Below are 15,210 nucleotides of genomic sequence, written 5' to 3'. Positions count from 1 at the left end.
TGTATATATATAATAAAAGCAATCATAATAATAATATTTTCGTCTGCGTCCGGTCGGAAGAACACGAGGAAACGAAAAAAAAAATTCGTACGGTACCTATACCTCATCTATATATATAATATTATATACGTGTGTAATAATAATAGTTGCTATACATAGGTACCTTATAATACGTCTATATATATATATATATACAATAATAATATATATCGGATCCGGATCCTTTGCCCAGGGCGTGGTAGACTGCGCGGACCGAGACCACGCCCCTACGACCAATCGGTGGCGCCCCTCGTCCGCTCACGCCCGCCCACCGGACAGTCCGCGCGCAGAATCCATGGCCCGCGTCCGCCACACGGCCGGCCGGTCATCTCTGTCGCCCGTCAGTTTCGATCGCTCCGCGGCGAACGGCCCACACACACACCGGTGGCGGCAGTGCGCGCTCCTTCGTGTTCGTTTAAACGTATATTTATATTATAATATTATTCCGTATACGAACACCGTACAATTTGTAATAAATTGTATCGTTATTGTTATGCGATTTATGAATTTTTTTTAATATCGTAAAATTGTAACAGTGCGTTTGCCGTACCGGCGTAGTGCTGTGGCAGCGGCGGTGGGACAAGTATACTTATCCCCATAATATTATACGATACAGACGACGGCAGAATTTTTTTCACACAATTAAAATAATATACGTTACGGTCGCGTGCGTGTTTTTTTCCCGTTTATTTCACCCGAAATCTCACTTCCGTCGTGATTTTACGAAAATGTTTCGAAAACGCTTTTGAACGCAGGGTCGGAGAGACGCTACGCACTCTCAGCTGCAGCGGTCATCCGACGGTGTGGATTTTCATCGAATTTATCCTCACGTTTTATAATAATATATAGCGTATTATTATTATATTATACTATCCGCTTGCGCCGAATACATATATACAGCCCGACCGCAGATATGATCCAGGAAAACCGTTTCGAGTTGTGTGGTTTTCCGACCACGTACATCAAGAACATGAAGGTACATTTTTTAAAACTATTTCCACTCTTTCGTATTCGTAATTTTCTCTTTGTGAGTGAGTATATAATATATATAATATCACACTATTAAATTATGTGTGAAAAATGGATGAAATAATACCCACATGGCTACATAATATAAATTATGTTGTATATAGGCAAAACGCGCGTTACCTAAATCTAATGTATATATTATAATGTTATCGTTATGACGTTATGTATGAACTATGAATATTATAAACAGTTTCGTTCTCTATCTCAATATATATATATAAGATTGGCGAGACCCGGGGAAAATATTTGAAAAACTTATCGATCTATATAATTGTGTAGGTATATTATATGTTATTATGATATATGATACCATCAGCTATATATTATAGGTATTAGGTATACATATTATATATACAATTTAATATTATATTCTCATTTCTTTTGCCGTAACTTTTTTTTTGTTCAGAACATTTTTCAGAAAATAATTTTATAGAAATGTTTTCAAATCAAATCAAAATCTGAAATAGTGGTGGTAGAGTTATTAAAATGAAGACCTGTGTTATAACTTGTAAGAAATAAGGATAATACTATAATAGACAATAGATATAGTTCTTAAAATGTTTTTAGACAAAATAAAAATATAGATGTGATATTGTATGTAGGAAGGTACCACTGATTATATACCTATTATACATAGACATTTTTACAAATTATAAAATGTTAATAAATTTGCAATAACTATAATTTTCAAATCCGTATGTTCCAAATGCGTATATAGGTACACATTATCAGTGGCAAGCTGAAGTGGTAAATTTTGACGCAGTTGCGTCAACTTTTCAAAGGGGGTGGTGCCACCCCGTGACTGTGGCGCAGAATTACACGCTAAAGCCGGACCTCTTGGCTCTTTTGATCACATTTTATTAGCATCATAACTTTGTTATAAGTAAAAATAGGATGGTGATGGTGGTGGTAAGTACAGAATTATGAAAATGCGTCATTTAAAATTGAAGTTCAGCCCGCCACTGCATATTATTATATGGTCGTGAAGATATTATCCTTAGTAGTTATAGTACAGAAAATTAAAAAATTCAGAAACTATTATATTCGTTCGATTTTAAATAAATGTTGATAATCAAATTTGAAAAAAGTTTACTACTAACGCCTGACAGTTTATAGTAAACAAGATCGGTTCTCATATTATGAAAAAAAGAAGTGTGTATTGCTACAAAACACTCCATAAATAATACAAATCTAAACTATTGAAAATATATGTACCTTAAGGCTTAACTATAAACTTGAACCTTATATATAAATCTATAAATTCTAAAAAAAAATTTGAATAATTATTCAACTTAAGTTCATTTTTATAAATTATAAATTAGGAGTGAATCTCTCTGTATATGGTACATTAAATACATGAAATCAATTACGCCATTGCCGGGTATAGGAAACAGGAGTTTAGTCAATACAATTCAGCAGAAACCGGCAAGATTTGTTTGCTGATTTCATGAAATATAGGTATACCATATAGTATAGCTATGGTGAGTTGTTTTTTCGAATTAGGTATACATTGATCACAATTTTGTTTTTAAGTCAAAAACTGAAATTTTATAAAAACCGTTCCTTATAACCTATGGTTTTTCTTATAATTAGGTAGTTATAAAGTATTTAAAATAAATATCAGATTTTTTAATACTTACAAGATAAAACGTCAAATTTTGAATAAATTCATCAAAATCGTGGTTTTACACTATTAAATACGAAAATTATAATACGATAAACGCACCTATATTAGGTACGGATCTATATACCTATTATACCTATGGATATTATTTTCTATTTACAATGTTAAATATTGATAATAATTGTTGTCAAATTGTTGGCTAATTATATGTTGTTTACCACCATCATACCATACGGTATAGATCGGTGTATTGACTTACCTATATAAAAATTAAAAGGTAATAACTGTAATATAAATTTTATAAATTGCAGAATTTAATGAACCGAAATCCACCAAAATTTGACTATTGAATCTCTGTGTATTTTATGTAAAGCCATGAACTCTAGGTAACTCTAGGTACCTATATTCATAACTTTTATTTTTCCAAGTAATTTTTTTTGTATGCATTTCAGAATGTTAATTTTGGTTATTTTATAACGGCGTTGCTGATTTTACAAATTCAGTAATTGTATGCATCCAGTGGAACATATACTTGAATAGACGCAATTTCTTATTTTTTTTAAGTAGTTTAAAAACAGCGAATAACAGTGAAAAAGAACCATAACAAAATAACTATATGAGCCGATATGGCATAATATACATCATTAAATATTACCTGCTATAATGTTGTTTATACTTTATAGTGTATTTACGATTTTTAATTAAATATTTAAATTTAATGTATAAACGAATTTTCTTTAAACATATTGATGAAATTAAAATCGAAATTTTAACGAGTAGTTTCTGAGGTATTAATAACTTTATGTTGGTACTATTATAACATAATATTATATGCCTGCTATATAATATATATTTTCTTACGTAAAATAGGCTGTTTAAAATCACGAAGGTCGCAGGATATATTTATCATATTATATTATATATGATACATTTGTTTATACTCAAAAGTCGTGTAAAAATAATCTGGTGCCGCTGTATAATAATGTAGCAGTAATGGAAAATAATGTAACCAAAAATGTTACGAAAGGATATAATCAATTATGTTTAAATAATTAAATAATACTATAGGTAGGTATAAATAATTCATTACATATTTAATAATTATAAATGTTTAATATTTTCATTTTTTAATAATTTTTTTTATGTTCCTACAATACCGATATTATAGTTTCACATTGTTTAAGCCCATTGTACAAAATTATCGAGCTCTTTAAGAAAATAACGATATTTTATTACTAGAATATATATCTATTGCAAGAAGTATATTAATCTAATAATCTATAACTCAATAACTGTACTTAATAACTTAATATTTGATATCTTGCAGGGATTTATACCGTATGTGCTAAAGTTTGTGTGAACAGTCCTGAGTTCTATAATACCTAGACAATTATTGTCTAGGTATTAGACATTTTTATTTTAAATTTCAGAAACAAAAAAATAAAATAAAAATGTTCATCAGTAGGTTGTAGGTATTTATGTTAATTTACTTATTATAATATAGTGAGTATAAGGGTCGGAAAAGTAGTCGTTCGTCAAAGACTTTGTATAACGCGGTGTCCCACGTGAATCCGACAGCAAAATAGTTTGTATTTCATCGCATCGGTCGTATCGTATTGCGACGGAACGTCATGATCAGAATAGAAATAGTAGAACTCGCCGGATTTACAAAGAACACAGTGTAAGAATAAGTATTGCTTAAGCTAATTTTGATAATTTAAAAATAAAAATTGTGTGATAGTAACTAAAAGCAATGCTATTAAGGCCAATCTTAAACAAAAAACGTGTAGGTAATACTTTTTTTTCCAAAGTCCCGTTTATGAATCTTATTTGAGTCATAAATATATAGCTTAAGCAATACTTATTCTTAAGTTTCGACTATCAATACGACCATAAATTTTAGAGACTAGAGTGTATTTTGACAAGGGTTGTCTTAGTTGCCCAAAGGGAAAAGTAGGTATATTACTATATTAGTATCTTCAGTAATCTTCAGTATTTAAAATATTGAAACGAAAAATATAAAATATGTATTTAAAACGAGTAGACTATAGTTGCAAAAAGTAATCTGATTTTGTCAAGAAAAAAAAACATGGTCGAATACAGATATTGAGATTTGTTTAGTAGTAGAGACGACAATAAAACTACCAATGTCAAAATACCCATTTATAGATTTTGTGATAACGAACATACCGAATACCTTTTGCATCGTCTGATCGACTCAATACCTACTCATATACAAAAAAAGATAAGAGTTAAGTGAAAAATTATAAGGGTCATTAAAGTAATTACATAATAATTTAAATTAAAACTACATTTTTCACAATGTGGGTTTATAAGATGCCATATTTACATATTATGTGAAAAATTGCCCTCCAGCCTCTATTCATTTTGAGTTATATTATAGATTATATACCCCCATCATTACTGTAGATCTACCATCTATAGTACTAGATAAGGTTTTTTTTATTGAAAATTGTGTATGTATATTAGTATAGTAATTTAGATCTAAATGATATTTTTAGTTTGTTCGAATACCTATCACAAATAAATGTTTGTTCATTTGTAAAAAAATTATTAGATTGCCAGTAACACGATCGACAACTTAAGGGTAAGGTACTACTATATTTTATTCTAAAAGTGGTTTTGACTAAAATCAAGTTATTAGATATTATAGCGTTAAGATTTGACATTTCAGTTGGAAATTTGCTTGTGAGTAGGAAAAGTAGGTAGGTAATTAATTTTATAACCTTCAAAATATCCTAGGAATTAATTTTATGCCACATGTTTGAAAAATTATCAATTATGATTTATGAACCTATATTTACATTTGATTTTCGTCTTATAGTTGTGCTTTCGCATTTTAATTACTTTAAATTTAATATATTATAAGATGTACAATATACTAATCCTGAATCATAAATATCTTAAATTAAACAAAACATACCTAGGTATATATACCTAATATCGATATAAATATTGAATCATAATTCATAATAATGTTTTAATAACATTTATGCATATTATTGTAAAAAAAAATTGTATATATTTTGTTCATGTAATCAATTACTTTTAATTTGTTTTACTTATATGTAGGTAAATATAATATTAAAATTGAGAGAGGGTCGAAATTCATCTTTAAGTCAATAATTATTAGGTAGCTGATGATTAGTAATGATGATTTTTTTTTAATATAACTTCACTAGTTATATAAATAAATTACTATTATAAGTTTAAATTGTATATCTTAATTACGAAAGTTAAATTCAAATATTATAACTACATTTACTTATATAGGTACAATGGTACATATTGATAAACAGTTACCCCAGTGGCTAGTTGTATACTTGTATGAATATATATTGACATTTGACATATTGTGATGTATTACCAACTAAAAAAAAATATATTATAATATAAATTTCATAGACGCTCATATCATTGAAAAATTAAAATAATACTATTCATGTTTTGCTTTACTTAAAAAAAAAAAATATAATCATAAAATAATATTGTTGAATAATATTTTATAAGTATTAGAATTATTAGATTATTATATTTACTTTTCTGTGGCTTAAACACTATAAGTTATTAATTTATTATGAAAATAAGTACTTTATAAAATAATATAATATTATGGTATATATGTATTAGACAGTATACTATATAGTACTATAATATATAATGTTCCTATCGGGTGGGCTATTAAAATATATAATATTAAAGAAATATGTCAGTTTGACATTTTTATTCTTAAATATTTAAATTGAACAAACCAAAGCCAATGTTTGTATTATTATTATTGAACACATAATATATATTATATTTTTATAATATTATACCTGCTGAACGTGTTAAATATATAACTTTTATTCGATCAATAGTATTATAGTATAAACTCACAACTTGAACTGTTAGCATTTTAAGGAATGTAGTTTTGTATCAAAAGAAAAATACGTGTTATGTATGCGTTGTATTTGAATATCGATTTGTCAAACAAAACCTTTAGTTTTCTGTTAAAAAAATAACTAAGTATAACAATGCACAAAAGACAATAGTAGAGACAGAATTTACGACTACGCCTTGACACTTATTATTTAAAACGTAAACCTTTTTGTTTTAAAGAAATATTTAAATTAATTCTAAATAACAACTTTTCTCAACACCAAGAAATAAAAAGCTTTTGAAAACTATTTCAATTATCATTAACATAGGTACAATCTAAGATATGTATTAATAAAAATGTATATTGAGCAATATTAAAATATTTTTAACTACAATTTCCATTGAAAATAAATCCATAATATAATAGTCGTTAATAATGATAATATAAGATTGATTGCATATTATATAACTATTTATGATCAAACTCTCAATATTGATACAACAGCTAGTTCATAGTTTGGTAATATTATATTGAATCGCCAAATATTTTTAATGATTAAAAAAAAATAAAAAATAAAGCAGGTAAGTGGATGTCACTCTGCTGTACAGTAGGTTACAAGTGGGTCATTGTATAATGGGTTGTATCAGACTTGAATTCAATGATAAAATATCATTGTATAAGAAAAACGATTCTGAGCGGAGATGGTTTGTCAGTCTGGATATTTTATATTGTTATTATTTATTTTGTCATGTAAGTTGAATTTATATTATAATACTACAATTTTTTATTCGTTTCTATGCTGATAAACAAAGCGTTAGAAATTAAAATCCCATTTTTAGCGTTTTTTCGTAATTTTTCGGTGGTTTTTCCCATAGCATTAAATAACTATTGAGAAAATCGAAAAATGACCTCTTTAAAGTACCATCTTGATTCAATTTGCTAAAAGGTACTATATGTTGAAACCGAAGCACTCCTTCTGGTAGAAATTTTGTATACAGGATATAAAAATAAAAAAATAAACACCGTTGTAAAACCAATAGCTTCCTCGCTCCGCATAGGTATACAGTATACTGTATAGGTATAATATGAACATAGGTAAATTATATCTATTATATTACAGAATTTATCCTATGAGACATTTGTGTAAATATTTTTTTAGTTATTGTTCATACTATTTTTGTGACATTGTTTGCTTTACTTTTTATTTCCGTTTTTTACTTAGACGAATTTTCCTGATAGTTAAATTAAACTTAATTTATGAATGGCGATTTAATTGAGCAATAATGCATTGTTTTTGTTGCAGTATAGCCAGTACAACCTGCAGTTATATAATATATTATTTTATGAAAGTAGTTATTAGTATCGGAATATAATATATTATGACGATTGTTGACATCACACAATGCAAGTGAAGATGTCTACCTATACAATTTTGACGTGAGTTCTTCATAAAATATTCTCGAATATTAAATTGTATATTGTATTTGTATAGTACCATAATGGCATAGTAAAGTCACTATAAAATATAATTTTAAATTAACAAATTTATTTTCATTTATATACTAAACATTATGGCTATAGCTAGGACTGCAATTTGTTCACATTAAAATTGCGTCTTCTACAAGGTGTTATCGAGATTAGTATTTAACTGTAATTTTTTTTTTTAAATACTTTTGCTTCATGAAAATGTTCTTTACTATTATGGTTAGGTTAGGTTAAAAACCATTTAAAATACATGTTTGATATAAACGTAGATATATTAGGTAATATTGATAGTATAAGCTTATTGTTATAAATTGTTTTTCACCAATTATTAAATATTGATAAATAAAAAATAAAATCATAATATAGTGTTTATGTAATTCGAAGTATTAATGTTTGTTCATCGGCTAAGTATCACAATATATATATACAGCTAAAATAGGTATATACTTTATATACATTATACCTAATGAACAGAGTAATAGTGTTATTATTTTAAATGTTAGTCAAATAACTTACTATATATACTGAAATTGGCCCAGATTAACACTGTATACTTTTTTTTTTAACAATGTTAAGAACGTTAAAATTAGAATCGATGTAGTCTTCATTTATATCTAAAAAAAATATCAGAATATAAAACTGTATACCGATAAATATGAAATAATGCGAAAATATAAATTCCTAGTCAAATGGGAAAATATATTTTAGGGGTGCCACAAAAAAAATAATTTTGAAGCGAAAAAACGTCCAAAACTTTTAATCCGGTCCTTTACTGAAATGCAAAATATGTTTTCGCCGAGTATATCGATAATAGTATTCGAATCTAAACGCATTTGGTATTGTGTATAATTTATAAGTAACTTGTATCAGTAAAATACCTAACAATACGTAAATGTAAAATAATATAGGTACATATCGTTGTATTCTAAGTTTGCAGTTTCACATTGGCGAAACCCCATTGGTTACGAATATAATATAATGTACATACATTATAGTATTATACTATCTAATTCTAATACCAATACATATGTGTATATATATATATATATTAGACACTAGTCTTCGTGAAAGTCTAAAACACACTATAATGACCGCGTATAGAGTATATTTTGAAAATCTAATATATTACAACAACACGACACGCGCCATTACGTCTGTGTGGCGGTCTACAATATGTATACTGTTAATACACGAGCTCGGTGTACTGGCTACTACTACCTAGGTATATATACCTACCTTTATAAAATATATACTATTATATTACACTATGTATATTCGGAGGCGCCTTAGGATTATATACATATATAATATATAAGTGTATATACGTGTTTTTATTTTTTTATTACAGTACCTGTATATATACTGCGACCGACGAAACGCGTATATACTATTTTATATATTATCATTATTATTATTATTCGGATTTTCATACTTCACTGGGCATCGTCGTTATGTTACTCGTCCGTACGACTACTATATATATATATATATATATATGCATTTGTATATAAGTTTAAGCGGTAACAGTTATAGGTATATAATATATACTACGTATGTTATATCGTAGGTACACGCATCGCGTACAAACACACCAGTGTACGGTATATACAATTGGGTATTGTACAGGACTCGCGCACTTGTTTGGGCGTGTGTGGTCGGCGTCTGTCCTTTTGTCCCGTACTATATTATTTATATTATTATAGATGTATATACCTATATTATAGTCCTCCAGCACAATCCGAAAAAAAAGAAATTTCCTGCTTATAAAATATATTATTTAGTTCAGGTTATCATACAGGCAGTGTTCATTAATTTTCCATTTGCGGCATCGTCGTCTTTGGGGAGATGCCGATAAAAAATATTCTTTAGATTTATATATACACTTAGGTACAATATACATATTAGTATATTACTATCACTACTAATAATTTATATTACCATTACTATAGCACTTTTACTACTAAACTTCTAGCTACTACTACTACTACTACTACTACTACTACTACTACTACTACTACTACCTACTACTACTATACTACTACTATTAATACTGTTAGTACTACTATAATATACTTATAGTACAGCCTATATGTTATAATATTATGTCGTGTCATTTGTGCAGCGCAGATGGATATAAAATATGTATAATATACATACATCTAGTGATTCTTAACGGTCAACGGACATAATATAATAATGTTATCAAAATTATTAAGTATTTACAATTATATCAACTACCATTGCCATTTTCTAATTGATTTGTTGCATACGTGTTCGTTTGTTACTCTATCTATCTTATTTTTTGCACACGTCCATTTCCATCTATCTATTAATGATGTCGTTAGGTTTCAGTTTATGCAATTACAACATACATAGATTGTAATTCAATAGTACTAAAAGTTGATAATACAGGTTTCAGGGTGAATAAATCAGATTTATATTAATATATACATGTATTATGTAGACCTACCTAGCTTAAAATGTTTGATTGCCATTTTATCCATAAAAAAAAAAATAATATTTATTGAAACTACGAGCGACCATTATTACAAAAAAAATCACCCTTTCCCCACAAATTCGTTTTGAAACTATTGCTGTAGGCATTGCAATAATATATGCGTGGTGTTTGAGTGTTGCAATACAAAAGTATATTATATTGTTCAGCACATTTGGTGCGTGTATGGTGATAGTATGTACCTATCTATAGTTGGATAAATTATTATTGATTATAATATATACGAAAACAAATCTTATTTATAAACGTGGAAAATTCCGATCTATATTTACGCAACACAATATCGATACAGACGAAATATGCGTTTAACGTAGCTATATATGTATTATATACTTACGCTGCGACGAAGGGCAGTCGCATTGACGTCAACCCTGGGGGAAGGAATCGTGTTTTATTTCACGGGGGGAGATTTTGCGGGGCGTTTTTCGATTCCTCCCATATTTGTAACCGGTCGTGTCTGTTTCATAAGTTCCTGAATGTACATAGACATATATATTTATGTACAAATGTACATAAAGGTACTCGGGGACAAAAATATGTACACACTGAAAACACCGTGACGTCATTGCGTAGATAATTTATTGTAATATATATATATAGTGTTACTAGTATATACCACATATTTTTTATTGCGAATATATTATTTTATAATGGTCCAGAAACTGCCCGACAATAATATATATTTATATTTTATATTCTTATATTGTCTTTAAGTCCAACCAATACAAATCGATCTTTAAATGAGTCGTTTTTGATTTCGTAGCATCTGAACATTATGTACAATATGCATGATAGTACCTATATAGTAAATAAAAAATTATACTTAAATTAAATTTTCATTTGGTAAAAGTTTTTAAACTTTATAATATCATCTAAAAAAACTGTGTCTTAATAGTTACGACTGCGCACGAGTTCTGCTGCAGATGGTGCGATTTTCCCGCGATGATTTATTACTGACTTAAATTATTATTAAACGGTAAACTATATTATAATATACACCGCAGGTACACTGCAGCAGGCGTATAGTCCCTCCATATATATCATATATGTGCAGGCCGACGTTCATAGCGTCTGGATAATATCGTTTATGTGTACCTATATATAATATATATATATATATATAACGTGCGTATCTATATCAATATTTTTTTAATTCCCCATATCATACCCATTATGACATGCGGCGTCTGACGAATGCAAATCACGACTATATAGAATATAATATACTGCATATATAGGTAGTTTGTATAAAATATGTTTCAATGTTCGGTGTTGTAATTGATCATCTTTAGTTTATTATTATAGGTACTATGTTTATATTCTCACACTCTGCGCCGCGGCGACACAGTTGTGATTTGTAACAGTCACACAAACGTTACACGTATATATAGTTACATATATATATAATGATATTATAATATACTATAAACATACAAGCGTTTAGTTTCAAGTTATATATTGTGTAAATGTGTAGTATGTATATATTTTTTTTCCTCATATACATTTCAACTTAACATAGTATAGAATATATTTTAGTATATTTTTAGTCTATGCGTTATACCTACGATTCAATTAATTCTCACCTTGGTGACTTGAAAATTTGATAATGGACATAGGACGTGTTTAATGTTCTTTCCTGGTTTCGTTTGAGTAGATTAAAATCCAAGACCTATAAAATATAGATGAACAATCTTAAAAATGCTTAGATCATATAACAATATAGTAAGACAAAATACTTCAGTTAAATATATCAATTAAAACTAAAAGCCATCACGTCTTACAAACTTTATAATATTATTGTAGTTTAGTTAATTAATATAACTTAAAAAATGTATTTGATGTACAATATTCTCAATAAAGTTGAAACATTTTTTTCAAATTTGTGAAATATTATCGTTTATATTTTATTTTAGCATTACTGTAAATACCAATGTTGGTATATTATAGGTATTTTTAAATTATATTTTTATATATTTTTCACAATATTTAAAGAAAAAGCACTCAAAATCTAGATTATGTGTAAATATGTTCTAATTCTCAAAATCCTCAAAATATTCAAAATGAAACTTTGGATTTAGATTCCATATAAATATTAAATGAGATTTGTATTTTACCGTGATATTTGTTTAAGTATCCAAAAAAACCATGTAAATTCTCTATATGCCCCTAAACCTATAGAATAGTGTATATCATGCATATATTCTAAATTTCTACAAAAATGATTTAATTTGGTTAATTAGTATTGTATGATATTTCAAATGCAAAAGTATTTTATATGGTCGTTTAACGAACAATCTATTTACACAATAATAATAATAGTTTTGTCAAATGATTAATATTCTTTTCGGGGTGGTAGGTGATTATATACTATATCGCCCATTCATCCATACCGATTTAATCAATAGGTACTATAGCAGACATACGTGACGTTAAATTGTAAACTCTAGCATATAATTGTATCTATATTGTACCTATCCGTGCAATATGCGAATGAATAACGAAACACGGATCTACCGTTTGGAAAATATACGAGAAGGGTAGTTTTTGGTGTTTTTATAATGATGCATTACTAATAGAAGTAGTTAGTAATTATTAATAGACTGTTGAGAGAAATAATACATTCTAGATAATATGATGATAATAATGCTAATAGTATATTATAAATATTTCCTTTATAGTCTACGTATCATGTACAGATTTGTCATTCTCCCCGCGTAACCGCATAACGTGTGTCCGCATGTTTTTGTTACTGTGTTTCGTTGACTCTGTTTTACAAGCTGTATATTATTATTAGATATATATAATATAATATATACCAGATACCTATATAATATAATATTTTATTATTATTAGCACTTTGTGCGCGCATCATTATTATTCCGGTTGATAAGCCCCGGGATGCGTACAATAAAACACACAGTACACATACATACACATACACACACTTACCTAACCTATGTATTTGTGTTTATAGGGTGACACGGTTGTTCGGCGGACCGTGGAGTGTGTGCAATATGCGCGAGTGTGTGTGTGTGTCGAAGGGCAGATGTTTAATCCTCTCGGCGGTGGTTATAATATCACGTGTGCCATCGGCGGTGGTGTCCTCGTCGTCAATTCGGTATACACATAATATGTATATTGTGTGTGTGTATAATAATGAATGGACCCCGCGATCCACGACGGCAGCAGCAGCAGCAGCAGCGATATACTTTGCGGCTGCTGCGGACGCCGCCGCCGCCGTCACGTCTATATAATATACATACTGAGGACAAAAAAAAAACCGAAAAAAAAATTATTATTATCGTGTTTTACAGACGGCCCAACAACGCTCATATTATTGTGTGTTATAATGTATAAACGTACAAAATGTTTAAACGTATATTATATATTATGCGAGTGAGAGTGTGTGTGTGTGTGTGTCGGGTAGGCGTTATGATACAGCTCTGAGATGTGCGTACAAGCGGTACATATGTATAATAATATGTTTTTGTGTGACACTGCTCGTGATGTGTGTGCGTGTATATGATATATGCATACGTATTACACACTTACATACTTATAAATACCTGTGGCCGGTACGCATATTATTATATATATTATAACCGCGTGACTCCTGTTCTACACGTCTTTAATGTGTTTGTAAGTGTGTGTTTGTGTATACGCCGCTGTGTACGCCTGCACCGAACCGTGCAGTGCTTATGTGTGTATACAGGATGTTCGCTCGTCGTTTTCCCGATTTTAAATCTTTTTAAGACGATATACCACGGGCACGAATTATTGTGCCACCGCCGTTCTTCGGCATCTCTATAGCAACGTTTATCGTGATAGCATGCGTATTAGGTTGGTAGGACCCCTCGGACGTGCGCAGGAATCAAAAATTTTAAGTTTAAAAATGCAATTATGGTAATTTCCCATATTATTATATATCATTTTATATGGTATTTTGTTGTTTTTAATTTTTAGCATCTGTTATTATTGAATACCATGAAGGAATTTTAACAATTTTACTAGTCCATCGGTCGATAACGGCGTACCTATGTATATAATATAATATGGTCTGTATATGTGTAAAAAACAGACAACGACCACGACGCGCGACGTCTTTTAGCTATAATACTATACCTGCACATGTACGTAATTTTGTGTACGAAATAATTATAATAACCCTCTATACCGTAGAAACGGTCCACTTGTACAATTATTTTTCACTTGTGCGCTTTCCGAGATTTGTCGGTTAATGCATCAAAGTTCAAAGGAACGGAAAATGTATACTTATATGAATATACTTGACAAATATTTCAGTCTACACATTGTACAAGTACTTTATGAAAATTATTGGCCATTCGATTATTGGTGCACTTGGCGAGTGCATCAGTCGTAAGACCCCGGTTTAAACGTAAATAATCGTAATTTTTTGAGAAAAAAACTAGATGCCCATATACATGGATATATACCAATAAATGAGTACAATAATGTCACTATGAAAAAAAATTAAAAATGTCCTTACAACATTAATAGGTATTACTATTATTGACTATTAACGTGTAATTATTATAATTGCGAGTCGATTCCGTTCGTAAAGTAACTAATCGAAAATGTGTGTTTTATGTGGAAATATTAATTGTTTGGGCATTT

General features: G+C 28.9%; 1 protein-coding gene across 2 annotated transcripts in view; it reads left to right on the top strand.

Moving 5' to 3' along the window:
* Positions 1 to 383: 383 nt before the first annotated feature.
* Positions 384 to 15,210, top strand: part of LOC100166565 (LIM/homeobox protein Awh) — a 62,566-nt gene continuing 47,739 nt past the window's right edge. For both annotated transcript variants that reach the window (XM_008183487.3, XM_001949677.5), the window contains exon 1: positions 384 to 1,015. In XM_008183487.3, coding sequence (XP_008181709.1) covers positions 953 to 1,015 — 63 coding nt within the window. In that variant the 5' untranslated portion in view covers positions 384 to 952. The remainder of the gene's footprint in view (positions 1,016 to 15,210) is intronic.

This window comes from Acyrthosiphon pisum, chromosome A1, assembly GCF_005508785.2.
Source record: "Acyrthosiphon pisum isolate AL4f chromosome A1, pea_aphid_22Mar2018_4r6ur, whole genome shotgun sequence".
In the NCBI taxonomy this organism is placed as follows: Eukaryota; Metazoa; Arthropoda; class Insecta; order Hemiptera; family Aphididae; genus Acyrthosiphon; species Acyrthosiphon pisum.
The sequence above is the reverse complement of the archived record's forward strand: the minus strand, read 5'-3'. Positions and strand labels throughout refer to the sequence as shown.